At 40.7% G+C, this 15,548-nt stretch overlaps 1 protein-coding gene across 5 annotated transcripts in view; it reads left to right on the top strand.

The window, feature by feature from the left end:
- The window catches only part of tns2a (tensin 2a), a 40,139-nt gene that overhangs the window by 6,264 nt on the left and 18,327 nt on the right, over positions 1 to 15,548 (top strand). For 4 of the 5 annotated variants that reach the window (XM_058409903.1, XM_058409904.1, XM_058409902.1 and 1 more), the window contains exons 2-3: positions 9,619 to 9,724; positions 9,909 to 9,946. In XM_058409903.1, coding sequence (XP_058265886.1) covers positions 9,619 to 9,724; positions 9,909 to 9,946 — 144 coding nt within the window. Of the gene's footprint in view, positions 1 to 206; positions 365 to 9,618; positions 9,725 to 9,908; positions 9,947 to 15,548 lie in introns of those variants that run through there. The other variant, XM_058409905.1, reaches the window with a different exon arrangement.

The raw sequence follows: 15,548 nt of genomic DNA, 5'->3' as shown, positions 1-15,548 counted from the left end.
ATATTCGTTCCCGATCATCTGTTCAGCACTGGCGCCAGAGGATGAGAACAATCTTCCATTGATGCGCTATAAAAACAGGTCCCGCCCAATTTTCCCGTTCCAACCAATCAGGAACGCATTCTTGTCCTCCATGTATCCAATTAGAAAAGTGCGCTTCAATAAATCCGTTCCAGAGCGCGTGTTTTCCGCTGTGGCTCCGCCCCTGAGCTCAGAGTTGGAGGAAAAGTAAACATGAGAGTCAGTAGAACAGGAGCTGCTGCTGGACACTGTTTACACTGAACTGGATTAAATGTGTATTAAACGGGTTTAAACGCCAATATCTGATACTTGCGTTAGCGCTGTTTTGAGAAGCAAGATGAGCAAGGTAAGACTCTTTCAGAAAATACAGCCGAGGTGCGGGCAGATGTTTTTTGTTTTTTGAGTGAACTTTAATATTGAAAATTCTGTTTTGTTTTATATTTCAATTCACCCTCTTGGTGCACGTTAATGATCCGGATCGCGCTAAAGATCCGAATCCCAAATTACCTTCTGTCCATTCATGTGCACTACAAAGGATATGGGATATAAGCGTCTGTGGAAAACAGATGTAGTGCACTGTGGAAAACAATGTAGTGCACTAAATGTCTGCTAGAGAGGGATTTGGAATGTGACCATGCCATTGGTCACTAATGGCAGCTTCGTCACAAATTATGAATCGCTTTACTGGAGACGCTTTCATTTCACGGTCTTTAGGAATATGAAGATCACGTCTCTCTCTCTCTCTCTCTCTCTTATTCTCACTCACTGTCTCCCCCCCCCTTCTTTGTGCACTTTGTTGTCATCTCTGTTGCCATTCCATCAGCATCTTACTGACAGCCGTGTGTTTGCGCACGCGCTCCCTGTACACTGATTAAATATTGAGTAGAGGACTTTGCACTTGCCCCCCCCCCCCCCCCGCATATGAAGAGTTAAAAGTTAAAATTCGAGGTCTATTAAACACTCCTGCTTTACATAACAACAAGCTTGTTCAGAATTGCCTTGTTGCTTCTCCAGGGTTGTCCATGTTTCCTGGCGCGTTTATCGGCAAAACCCCGGCGCCTGCGTCAGAGACGTGGAGTAACGTTTCTTTTCCCTTTTCCAGAAGATTCGACGCGCTGATTGCTGAGCTTTACATAACCAGAATCCAGCCTTCAAAAAGCTCGGAACTTTTATTGGTGTTGTAATTAAGTCCGACTGGGCTAATTTGAAACAACCCTGTGGTTGTGGGAACTGTTTTTGTGCATGCTGTTTCGTGAAGAAACATCTACAATCTTGACATTCTGTTACATTTCTGATTCCCAGAAGCGTAACAGAAAGGTCCGGTTCCCGGAAAAAAATCTCAGGGGGAAAAACGTAAGTCGTATGAGTCCCGCTGCAGCGCGCGCTAATGATCCGAATCCCAAATCACCTTCTGTCCCTTCATGTGCACTACAAAGGATATGAGATATAAGCTTCTCTGGAAAACATGTAGTGCACTAAATGTCTGTTAGAGAGGCATTTGGAATGTGGCCATGCCATTGGTCACTAATGGCAGCTTCGTCAGAAAAATTATTAAGCGCTTCACTGGAGACGCTTTCATTTCACGGTCTTTAGGAATATGAAGATCACATGTCTCTCTCTCTCTCTCTCTCTCTCTCACACACACACACACACACACACACCTCACACACACGCTCTCTCTCACTCTCTCTCTCTCTCTCTCTCACACACACACACACCTCACACACACGCTCTCTCTCTCTCTCTCTCTCTCTCTCTCTCACACACACACACCTCACACACACGCTCTCTCTCTCTCTCTCTCTCTCTCTCTCTCTCTCTCTCACACACACCTCACACGCTCTCTCTCTCTCTCTCTCTCTCACACACACACACCTCACACACACACATCTCTCTCTCTCTCTCTCTCTCTCTCTCTCTCTCTCACACACGCCCTCTCTCTCTGTCTCTCTCTCTCTCTCTCTCTCACACACACACACACCTCACACACACGCTCTCTCTCTCTCTCTCTCTCTCTCTCTCACACACACACACACCTCACACACACGCTCTCTCTCTCTCTCTCTCTCTCTCACACACACACACACCTCACACACACGCTCTCTCTCTCTCTCTCTCTCTCTCTCTCTCTCTCTCTCACACACGCCCCCTCTCTCTCTCTCTCTCTCTCTCTCACACACACACACACCTCACACACACGCTCTCTCTCTCTCTCTCTCTCTCTCACACGCCCTCTCTCTCTCTCTCTCTCTCTCTCACACGCCCTCTCTCTCTCTCTCTCTCTCTCTCTCCCTCTCTCTGAACAGTGAACCACTTGAAGTTTTCCCTTCCAGTGAGTTTCTAGTAAGATTACAACATTACTGGAAAGACTGGCACTAATTTGAAACACCTCCAGTTCACTATAAGGCAGACAATTGAGAGCCTATAAAGTGTCATATTTTTTATTAGCCTTGAATGGCATCTCTTTTATCATTTTGACCAAAGAGAATAGAATTGTCCCTCACTGTGTGCAGACCTCAAGACCATGCTGCATCAGCTTTAGAGGTCGAATAGGTAATGTACAGATACATTAAATGATTGTGTGTGACTGCTAGCAACAGTATTTAGTCCGTATAAAGAGCAGTTCTGCTGTGTCACAATAAAGGCACAGCTACTTAATGATCGACCAGATGACGAAGCATGATGGTGTTATCTTTGGAACGTTTTCTGTTTGAGCTTGGTGTATAGATGAGAGAGTTGGGCAGTCTAAAGCGCTGCTGCATCAGACTCAAGCAGTAGGTTATCAGTAGGTTGTCAATTGGCATGTAGGAAGCCATTAACCAAAATGTCAACCTGGGGGGCACAGTGATATAGTGGTTAACATGTATGCCTCGCAGCTACCAGCTTGTAGGTTTGATTCCTGCATGCTCTTCCCATGCTTCCTCTGTGTGCTTTGGCTTTCTTCCACAGCCAAAAGACATGTGGTAGGCTGATAGGTATTTCAAAATTTTCTGGTGCATGTGTTTGTAATGGATTGGCACTTCATCCAGGGTGTCTTCTGCCTTGAGTCCCCTGGGTTAGGCTGCAGGTTTCCCGTGACCCTGTGTTGGATAAGTGGTATAAATGGAAAATGTCAGCTTAGAATTTAATTAAATAAATAGGCTATTTGATGCCACTGTGGCAGGTTGGCGTTTGTAGCCTTCTCTTTTAAACAAAACCAACATAAAAAGCTTGGAAAATACAACAGACAACATGGAACCTTAAATTAGAGAAAAGTCTAGCTATACGTCCCGCTCCAGAGCTCCCAGAGTGTCCAGTGTGACCACTGCCTCTACCCCTGGTCGGAGTCTTGTTGCTTGGTGATGCTGTGGATGGATCTGTGTGGACAGCCTGTGACCAGGAGACAGCCATGGACAGAGCCACTTGAAGACTATCACAACCTCACGGATCTGCCGTTACATCGGTCAACTTGCGACAGCAAGGAATTAGTGCCTATAATGAACTCAGAAACTACACTGATCTAATAGTTCCTAATAAGCCCTTGGTTGCTAAATAATAAGGACATAATTTAGTTACATTTACATTATTTACTGTCCAGTGTCACCCAAATGAGGATGGGTTCCCTTCTGAGCCTGGTACCTCTCAAGGTTTCTTCCTCATATCATCACAGGGAGTTTATCCTTGACAACGTCGCCACAGCCTTGCTCATTAGGGATAAAATAGTAACTTTGATTTAAACTTTATCATTTTTTTTCCTTCTTTGTTTCAATACTTCTGTGAAGCTGCTTTGAGACAATGTCCATTGTTAAAAGTGCTATAGAAATACACTGAACTGAATTGTTTAACTGAAGTGGTGAAGGAAGAAACTGAATTTTGGGATACTTCTATAGTAATACAGACAAAACTGCCACATCCACGTCTTTTCATGCCTGTTTAATTAAAGTCCTGCACTGAACGAGAAAGAAGAACTGAAGGAAGCCGATTCTCCTGGAATTTGTCAATTAGCCAGCACTAAGGTTCATTAGGAGTTCCTGAAATGCTTCAGCCTAGTGTTCGACAACGCCTCCTTCAGCGCACAGTGGCTGTTTTGTAGAGACTGTGGCATTTTGGCATGCTCCTTAATACGAAGCCTGCATACAAACAGCCAGCATTTACAGTAAATATTTGGAAGAGTCGAACTAAACCCCTTTTAGACTTTGCTGAGGAGTGTAGAGCTGTAATACTAGGAGGATTAACCTTCACTACCTCTGATGTTCAGAGAGCATCTTGATTTCTCTTTCTGTAGTCTTGTGCAGTGTATTTCAGACTTAACTTCTATTAGACTTCTATGAGAGATTTTTCTGACCTGCCTTAACTCACATCTAGCTGCAAGAAGACAGAAAACAGTTGTTTACCAAAGGGAAATACACACACTGATGTAAATGTGCTGGCTGGCAGTGTGGTGATAACTACAGTTGTTATAGCAGCAGTGATCACATCAGTAACAGCCAAGTGAAAATTGCTTTCATATTTTGTAATCCTAGTGCATTTCTAAGAAATCCATCTGTAAAAGGAAACGACTAAAATGTCATAGCAGGAAAGGCAAGAAAAACAATATAAACAAATAAACAGCTCTGCTGTGCCTTGGCTGCGAGTCTGCACATCTCTGAACCTGTACTAGAGGAATGAACACCATTCTCCAACATAGATAATTCCCTCTGATGATGGTGTCAGAGAGTGCTGACTTACACATCTGTAAATTACGTGTCGAGTAGCACATGCACTTAAACCTGGGTTATCGTGGTTCTTAACTAGTAGAGGAACATTTCACACTTGTAATTTAGAAGCAAGGTTAGCACCACTTTTTACCCCTGGGGTTATCAAACCCTGCTTTTGTGTATTTTGCGCATCAGTTGAAGCAAAGATGAGATTTGATGGATTTTTAAAAAGGATTTACCTGCAAATGAGTACATTAACCCAGGATTACACAGGATTAAATGTTAACCCCGGGTAAAGTATGAGCAGTGTGACACATGATAAGCCAGATTCAGTTTACCTGGAGTTTACAGTGACCCAGGGTTAACTATTTCAAGTGTGAAGAGTCTTGTCATATCCTGCAGATGGGGCAAAGTCTTCCTGCATGAGACCATTCCCTCAATCAGGCTAGAAATATTTGATTCTAGATTAAATGTGACAGAAAATCGTTGTGTATTTTTTTTTTTTTTACTTTGACTCTGACCTCTAAGTGGACAATTGGGCTTTAAATAATGCCAGCAAAATTCCCATGGCAATCTTTGTCTATTATGTGTCTGTAAAACAATACCAGAGCAAAAAAAAAAAAAAAATTTGAGTGCTTATTTTAATGCAATGAAATTAGACTACAGATAAAAAGGTAGTTATTCACAAGTACAGATAAAGAGCCAGGTGGTTATTGAGTAATAGGATGTTATGAACAATAGCTTGGCAAAACTGTCCACACATGCATGTATTTTTGTGTATGTGGCGTCTGGCTTGTGTGTTTGCTGGTTCTGTGAGATCCACCTTTCCTGCTGCATGTATCCCGTAGTCTAAAAGTCTCCAGTTTTCATTCTGATCTTGAGGAAAGAGAAAGCTTTGTAAGCTGATAACATTGTGCCCTTCTAGTTCGTCCTTGATAAACAAGCTGCTGCGTGTGATTAGCGTGTGCAGTCTGACATGACACAGGTCATATGGTGTACAGTGCAGCCAGATAAGACATCAATCCTGATCAGTGTGTCCGATGTTAGGAATGATGACATTATAAGCTTCTTTGAGTTAATCAGAGAAGCATCTTAATATGCCTGATGCCTGAAAGTAAATTATAGCTTTATCTTGTGTTTGTCTTTTGTAATCTTTCGCTCTTGTTTAAACTGATGGTATCATGCAGGCGTATATAGACAATTACACGAGTAGATACTGACCTGCTTTTCAGCCTTCGCTACATACAGTTATATAAAATCTGAAATGTGTATTTATGTAAAATTTGACTCTTTGATTTTTTTTTATTAAAGTAAAATAGGTCAGATTTAATCCAGCTGAGCCAAAAATGACTTGTTGAAAGAAATGAATGAAGCCAAGTGTTTTAGTGTGTAACAACCTCAAAAATATATCACCTTACAGAATGTTTGAGTCATAAGACATTCTGGGAAAGGGATGTAGAAAAATTATGGGGGGAAAAAAAGAGAAAAATTAGCAGAGATTCTAATAGAAATGGAGAGGGGAACACTGATGTTTCTTCAGTTGAAGGACTGGAATTAATAGATGCAAGTTGCTACATTGGTCAAGTTTCGAAACATGCTTTAACACGGCCCATGGTCCTGTGGCGCAGAAACCAGTTTATAATGGGCCGGCGTTTAATCTGCGATCCATAATCTGTAATAGAGGTTCTAGGGAGTTTATGCAGAGCCAGTGGCATGGAAACTTGCATGATGTGTTGGGAAGGTCGAGTGGACGAGAGGGCAGGAAACTTATAACAGTGCTGTGCTGACCTCATCTCTGGAACAGGCAGCCTCTGTTCCCCTACTGCCTGTCCCACCCTACACACACACACACACACACATACGTCATGTCCACCCAATTCTGTAACACACATACACACACAAACATACAGTCAGTTCCTTCTTTTTACTGTCCCACCCTGTTGGGACACACTGAAGCATTGAGGCTACAATTGGGGGTACATGCACATACACACACACACAAGCACAGATGTCCCCTGCTGAGCTACTCCTGGGTATAATGAAAGGGGGCATCATAAAGGCAAAGCCCACAACCAAGTAATCAAGTTCTACAAACTAAACACTGCTTTAAGTCTCTGACAGGATAAACAGTGGGGTTCGAGATTGTAACCTATTTCATGTGGCACAGGTCCATGAGATTTGCAGCAGTATCGGGTCTCGGATGGATTCGTCACTGTTCTAATTTACCAGCACAGGAATGTTCCTCACATGACATATTAGTTTTGCTCACCAGACCCGTGGATAGGTGAGAGCGCTTGTTCATCATGCTACAATTTTCTGTTGCATCATTGAGCAAGGTGTCTAATCATCTTTGTAGTGAATCTTAACCAATGCTCATGAAAAAATGAATATAATGACGGCTTTGGCGGTGTATCTGCTTGTGCTGTCTATTTTTGTGCGTGTGTCCAGATTGTCCTTTGCTCTCTTCAATTCCTCTTCTGTTCTTTCATTTGGGCTCGAAGTGAAGCAAGGAAGGGGAGGGTCCTCACTCTTAAAGGCCATCTTTTGACTAAAGCGCTTTTGGCTCATGCCCTGGGTGGCTAAAATTATGTGAACAGGCACCCGTTGTCTGAGCGAGAAGGCCATGCCCAGGAGAGACGCCGTCAACACACTGTTGACTGGGCAATAGAGCCGGCCAGAGAGAATCACACCTTAGCGAGTTGGCTAGAAAAGCTTAGACGAGAAGTGCTAGAGGGGGGTGGTTGACCTGTACAGGTAGTTAGTGCTGGTTTGTAGTGATGTGTTAGCTGGTTAATCGTTTTTCCACTGGGGCTTGTGGGAGTCTTGGGAGCTTTTGGTTTCAAAGGTAAGAGGATTTTTCTGTATATGAAATCAGTGAGGTAGGGTGGAGTTAGCAAAACACTGTGAATGCCAAATACCAAGCATACGTTTGGCATAAAATAAACCCAGGATTTGGGGCTGGAAGTGTTTACAAATTTTAAGTTTTATATTGTCTTATTTTAATTATAGATCATTTCGCTTATTTCTACAAACAGATGCTTGAAAGGAGTCAGATTATCTACCAGTAGACCAAGACTCTTTCAAGCTTGAATTTTTTTTAAGTCTAGAAATAAGTTTAATACATTTTGGTTTTTTCTGATTATGATAGGAAATACCTGGAAATAGGTAAATCTGATTATATTCCAAAGATTTTCACTTGATAAGATTTACTGTAGAAACATACAGTATTGCTAGTTAAGGACCAATGCCTGAGGATTGTAAGCAGGCTGGTTTATTAGAGCTATAGAGCCAAGCTGGTCAGTGTATTCTGGCAGAGCTGATCTTATCCTCCTGTAAACACTCCTACTCTGGCCCTAAACAGGCTTTTTCTCACTCTATGCATATTTTTCATATCACACTTCCAGCTTGTAGGATATTGTGAGTTGAGAAAGATGGGAGATTTATAGCACATGGTCTATCACTGTTTATTCAGTATCTGCATGCTGTTTTTCCACATTCTTTTCTTGTTATATAAAGACCTGAAGTCCAATGGCCTTTTCCGCTCAGAGCATTTCTTTTACAGCATCCTGATCTGCAGTAAGAATCTAAAGTGCTTTTTTATAGTATTAACAATCAAAACAGCTTCTACACAGTTCTTCAAATGTCCGTTTTAAATGTTAAATTCTCCGCACTTCTCAAAATGTTGTGATTTTAAGCCCTATATTTTAATATGATCTTGTTTTATCTGAAATATCTGAAATGGGTGTTGCTTATATCTACATGTGAAGGACAGCTGGACATATCACTAAACAGGAAAAAAAAAAATTGGGCAAATTTTATTTTTCCACAGTCCTATTACAACTCTGATTAAAAGCATTATTATCCCCATTTATTCTTTTATATATATTTTTTTAAATATTTTAAATGTATTAATTGTCAATAATTTTAATAATTAAATGATTAATTATTGCTCTTTTTATTTGTTTTATTTTTTATTATTATTTTATATTTATTAAATGATTATTATTATGATAATTAAAATTCTTCATTTAAAAAAAGAAAAAATCTGCCACTGATGTTTCACACTTAAATATTGTTATTTATTAATTTTTAAAATGTCCTCAGTACCATGGTGTGATATTTATGCCATATTGCCCACCCCTGGTGTGTTTGTGAGTGTGTGTTGTGTTGTATTGTGTTGTGTTGTATTTTACACTTTAAAAATCCACCCAGACGAATAAGGCACTATTGTGTGGGTGTGTCATTCAAAAAAAAAAAAAGCTGTCAAGCTTTGCAAATCTACACTATAGTGCTGTATGGCATGCAGTGGGCATGCAGTGCATCTCCTGACAGCTGTCCAAACAGTGCCCAGCTCTGGAGGCCGAGAGTGGAAATGAGCTCCTTCTGCCTCCACTGCCAAACGGAAAAACACACAACTCTAGACAAAGCTGATTTATTCTCCTCAGCTCAGACGTCACGCATGTTCCAGAGCACAATGCGTAATGTTGGTGTGCATATAGCGCAACACTTCATCTGTGTTCATTATATCTCTAAGTGTGTGTGGGTGTGGGTTTGTGTATCGGAAATTAGCAGTGCTAAAACAGGCAAGGCTTCAGGGATCACTGAATCGGTTCGGTTATTCTCTGTTCTCCAGTAGTATAGTGTCTCTTAAGGCAAGGTGTGTCTCTGTGAGATTAAGTATTATGCAAAGGTTTTGTCCTCCTACCGGACTTGGTAAGGTGAGACACTGTATACAAAGACAAGAAAAGGACCTGGTTCAAGATCAGAGGTACAGAGCAAAATGTTAGAGAATGACGAATACAACCAGAAAAAAAACTGAAACAATACTGAGGTTGGATCTGTGCGGATTAGTTGCTGTTCTTTTTTTTAGCTTCTTCAGGAAGATTGTAATTGCCTGGGACTTTAATAGATCTGTTTTCTTTAGGCAGGGAAGGGCGAGCCCCATGAGTTTAAGGAAAAAACATTCAAGAAGAAGCGCCAGTGTGGGGTGTGCAAGCAAAACATAGAAAGTCTGGGATCGTTCTGCCGAGGTGAGTCTTCATCTTCTGATTCCTTCACCATTTATTTCCCTGTGACTTCTTAATTGCTTTACAGTGAAGTCCTGATTCCTGTTGAACACTGTTATTCAAATCAAACCACTTTCAAGGAGCAAAACATGAAGTTTTCTTTCTGTGTTGTTTTCTAAATCTATACGTTAATCTCTGTCATCTACAGTCTGCAAGACAGCCACTCACAAGAAATGTGAAAGTAAAGTAAGTAGCTGCTGTTATTTATATTTATTTTTTATTTTTCTTTTAAAAGATTTTCTCTGGTGCCATCAGCCAACCAGTGTCAGAAATGTATAAAACCCGGGTACCTTAGCACTCAGATTAGCTAAATGTCATTGCATTTCTTCTGTCCGTCTGTCTCTCTCGCGCTCTTTCTGAAGGCCTCTGTGTTGGAGCTAGCCGCACCCCACCCGCATGCTCCACTCGTGAATGGCTTATTGACAAGGCACTGAATGCCTGCTCTACCATAGGCTGACCTGGCCTGCAGAAGCCTGCAGCATCCTGCATTACGCCAAGAGTACAGCGAGAGCTAAATCATTTTTTTGGAAGCTGTTAGTGTAAATGAATCTGTTGATTAATAGGGCTTGAGGTGTTCGACATCCTTTGATACATTCAAGCGTGTGGATTTTTCAGTAAAAGCATAAGGAAGAGCGGTTCTGGTTTTAGGAAAGTGAGTACATTATTTGCTAAAGAACTTCACAGGATGGCATGCCAATCTTCATATGTATTTCTCTCTCTAATGACACGGATGCAATCATTCTCAAAATAAAGATTTACTCTGGCACTAGAACCGGGGTTCTGTTTTGTTCCCTGAAAAGTTCTAGACGTCCTAAAAACTATCCAAATGACTACAGAGATACTCTTTACATCCTGCTGACGTGTTTATGATATGTATCATCATTTACATTACATATAACGCTTCAGCTAGTTGTTGAGATTTAGCTGCAACTGTACTGTGCATGACATCCCCGAACATCCCTGACTTCCTACACACAGCAGGCTGTGTATAGCAGCGGAACAGGGAGCCCCAATTTTTCTGCCATTCTGTAGTGATAGGGATCATCTCAGTCACTGTCCCACAGGGGAACTATCAGGAACTGAGACAGTGCCTTTCCAGTCCCTTATCTGCTCAGTACCACTCCAGCTTTCAACACCTTGGCATTGAGAATGAACAAAGGGATGCTTTTGAAAACCATTTCACTCCACCTGGCTTAGAAGACACAAAGGAACTTGGCGCGTCTCAATGCCAAGGACAAGATCAAAGACTTCGCTGTCTTTTTGGGGACAAAAAAAAGGGACACTTGAATGCTGGCTTGGCTCAACAAAAACTATTAATAGCAGTGCCAAATGGCGTACAGACTGCTAACATTAACTCTGGTGCTAAATCATTATAATTTCCACATGTGTGAACTGAAGAAGCCTTTGTTTAATATCTTTAGTCATGATTGCTGTTGCCAAAGTGCTGAAGCTGTGCAGCCCTCAGCGTACGGTGACTGCAGTCCTCCCTCGCTAATACCCAAAGACCCATTTGGACGAGAGTCAGCTGTTCCCTGTTGTTATGGTGAGCTTTAGGCAATCTGCTGTTCGCTGACAAGTGATTTGAGTTGACTGTTCGTCCGTTCTCCCTACTGACCTACTGGAATGTAAAACCGATCTGAGGCATGCGTTAGAGTGATTCAGAACAAATGTTTTATAATGATACATAAGCACGGATGGCAGTCAGTTTGATTTAGGTTCATGCTAAAAGCAGAGATATTAACATTTAAGAGTCAGATGGTGATGTAGCATGTTATTTAATTCGACACTATTTCATTTGTATAGCACTTATCACAAAGCAGCTTTAAGATTTATCATTTTATCCCTAATGAGCAAGCCAGAGGTGACATTGAGACGATATTAGGATGAGGAACCAGACTCAAAAAAGGGATCCCATCCACATCTAGGTGAAACATTTCAATTATAACTTAAAATACAGCTTAAGTGAGCTCACTTATACATTTATAACTTGATCCCCTAAACATGTTCCTTTTTGCTTCACGTTATGTTTGACATCTTACATCCACATAACTACAAAAACCTTTTTTTATCACTTTAAATATGAGTTAAACTCCAGCTCTGATCAGCAAATAAGCTTTAAAATGTCTATGCTCACAGGAGAAGGTGAAGGAGTAAAAATGTCTCTCCAAAGATTATTTTAAAATTATTATTATTGTCATAATTTGCAAAGAGAGCATGGAGTATTCTAGAAAATGACTTGCTAAACAGTCCGTTTGCAACATCTAGAAGATGGTTAACATGCAAATTACTAATAAACCTGTTTCAAAATAATTCTGTACTGCTCATATCACAAGCCATCTCATGGTTTAGTTCAAGTTTGATTAATGCGGCATTGCCATCAGTTTCATCAGCCCTTTATTTTCTCAAGCCAAATGTCAATGTGTATAAAGACCACCACTCTGTCCCAGTCCCTTGCTGGCTACAGATTGTCTGGAGTGACTCATGTGATGAGTCAAGAATGAATTCTTTTTATTTATGTCAGCGTGTGTTTCTGGTGAAGTTGTCCTGAATTTTCCCGTTAGATGAGTCGACTGCCATTAAGGTGCATCTGCAAACAATTCTGTGAGCAGTAAAGATCCTCTAACCACAACCGATGTTGCCCAATGAGACAAACTGGCTCATACATCAAGGCCCTGGAAATATCTTCTCTCCAACTCTCTTCTGTAAGCTGTTTTTCTCAAATGGGGCTTCCTGAATACAAAGATAGAATCAGGAATTGTCTGTGTTCTTCCTTTGGGCTGTGCATTTGCGTGGTTGTGTGAGAGAGACAGGTAGTGAGACAGCGTGTGCGTAAGTCTGCGTCATGGTACGCACTTATCGCCAAACTTACAACAAAGAAACTCATGCGTAGGTGTAACTTATACTGGAATCACTCTGAAAAAAATCTTTTGTATAATATATTGTGCCAGAAATGACTCCAAATGCTTTCCAGTAACATCAGCTTAACCATATATGCAGCGTATCTCAGGGTAATAAAATGTCTAAAAGATTAAAATCTTCTATCTGGACATCTCTAAAAGGCAAAAGCTTCTAGGAGCTGTGAACCGGAACGTTTGCATCGCACAAGGCTGCACGATCATTATTCTATTATGATTTTATCCCTAAAGAACTACAGTTATTATATTATTCCACATGTAAATGTAAAGTGAAGCTACAAACTTATTTTAACATGTTCCCCCGCATCAAGTGATAAAATCTTATCTGTGTGGCAGACTGGAAAATTTAGTCTACAGTCTGGTTTATACTTCTGCAAATGATTATCTGTTAACATACCTAGCAAATGCTTGCATAGGTTTCGGTCTTATTAGCAGCCTTTCTGACCTCTGACTAAGATAGACAGAAGAAAAAGCCCCCCTCAGGAAGGGATTATAAACCCTGAGCTGAACATGTGATGTTCAAACCATAACAGTAAATATAGTCGCTTTGTGTGTTGTGAGAAGATAAACACACCATACAAAGATCTCATATATTACTAACATCAGCTGGAGAGCATGTCGCTAGACGAAGACAAGCTTTCATGGAGGCGTCTAACTTTTCCTTCGATGTGTAGCTGAAATGCTCAGAGCTCAAACCTGCCATTATTTTTAAGCTCCATTTTTCCACTTTTGCATTAAGTACAATGTAACATTGAACATGAACACCTACAGAAACGTGTCATGCACCAAACCTCAATTTACATCAACAAGAAGGCAAAAAATAGTAGCATCCCAGTCAAAGTCCTGTGTTTTTCTGTAGGAATAATAGATAAAAGACACCACGTTTGTGTTGTGGCTTGGTGCTGAGACGTGCTGGGGGAAGAAAGAACCTCACGTGATCAAATATGAATCGAGTCAGTTTGCATCAAAAGCATTACTCAAGCACTTGTGTGTTTTAAGGAGTTCATGTATTAAAGGATTAAAGGTAAAGGGAATGTCACAGCTGTAGTGAACAGTGTATGGGGGGATGGAACATTTCCTGTACTGGTATATTAAAAAAAAAAACTCATTTCCTGTGGTGGCAGCAGTTGGATGGGGTGAGCTGGAAGGACATCAGTTCCAGTAACTACCATGACTACAGTGCATGTTTCTAATCTCATTTACTGTGTGTGTGTGTGTGTGTGTGTTTGTGTGCGCGGGCAATTTAGGTACCAACCTGATAAAACCAAAATGGAGCTCGAGATTTGGCAGATTTGTCTCTACATTACCTGATGATCCTCTGCACACTTTAATCCACCTGGTCACAAAGTCCAGTTTGTACTAAATGCTGTGATTAATTGTGTTAGGGATATGTGTTAACAGTACATGTACTGATGTTTTTGGTAGAGATGTTACACACATCAGTGTTTATGTTGAGATTAGAGCTGTGGAGAGACCACGCTGTGTAGCTTTCCATATGGGTGACCATGTAGATGCTAAGTTACCAAGTAATGTAGGTCACTGAAAGTACAGTGTGTTTTTCCAGACAACTCAAACAGATCAAATAGATTTGAACACTGCATCCAAGATTATTCTATACAATATACAGATTATACAGAACACTTTGTGCTATCATCATTCAAGTGGTTCTTTCAATAGTTATCTTTTCTTAGCATCCTAAAAGGCTTGTTCATGGAGCTCTCTCTGAAGTGGAATTTAGTGTAGGATTCTACGTAGAAACTTAGGGGGTGTTCCCCACAGGGAAAAACTGAAGAACGTTTTAAGGGTGTTAGGTTTGACAGAAGTCACAGTATAAGAAATATAACCAAATCAGGCAGTAAATAATCCCTGCTAGATGACGTGGGATTTTTCATCGTGTTGATATCTTGTAAATGGAGGAGGGTATGTACTGTTTTATTTTGGTCTTGGCTCTTGTTCTTGCTTTGTTGAATGACTGTTGTCCCAGTAGGATTTGTAGTTCCTGTTTATGCTGGCGGAATGTCATATTAGGGGGTTGAGAAAAATAAACAAGATTAATTAAAGTGCTTATCCTAAAAGGAGCAAAAAATGTAGTTGAGTTCTCCACTGGAGTTCCATATAAACAAGGTCAGATCGGAACAGCTGCTTAGGAAGTGGTCCATCAGCGTGTGTGAGAACCAGTCGGCTGGGGGAGATGATGAGATTTGGGAATCTTCTGAGCAGAACTCGTGACCTTTACACTGTCACTGCAGTTCGGACCAGCTTTGAAATCCTTATCACCCCTCAGGGATACTTACCTCATCATGCTGCATGTTTTGCAAGGTTTTTTACCCCTTGTTATTTCCACATCTCAGAGTCACATAAAAGCAGATCTGTCATTGCTTTCATCATTGCTATATTACAGTTCATGTGAGAGGAAGGCGATTATGAATTATGCAGATCAAGTTTCTCTTTAGGTATGACAAAGACAACCCCCCAGAGATGAGTGTATGGGTTTCTGATACTCCGTGTGTATCGGACCAGATTGTGACACAGGCTCTGTCCTTACCATTCCAATTTAAACAACAACATAATACAAACATTATTTCATACTGTATGTGTTATTAATAAAGATACTCCCTTTGTCATTCACGGTACCCAATCTACACAAGCTATAAACGAGTATAAAAGAGTAAAAGTACACATACAGTTGCATTTATACATGTTCAAATGAAATGCTGAAATCAGTTCAGCTTAAAACCTGCTGAAAATGAAACTTGTTCTTTAATTTGCTGGAATAGTGAAACTAAATCTGATTTGTACAGTGGGTTCGTCAGTAACAGTATAGCGTATAGCAACAGCTTTTTTTTCTTTCTTTTTTTTTTACAGTTCCTGAG

Source organism: Hemibagrus wyckioides, linkage group LG15, assembly GCF_019097595.1.
Source record: "Hemibagrus wyckioides isolate EC202008001 linkage group LG15, SWU_Hwy_1.0, whole genome shotgun sequence".
Classification (NCBI taxonomy): Eukaryota; Metazoa; Chordata; class Actinopteri; order Siluriformes; family Bagridae; genus Hemibagrus; species Hemibagrus wyckioides.
Note: the sequence above shows the minus strand (reverse complement) of the source record. Positions and strands in the feature narration are given on the sequence as shown.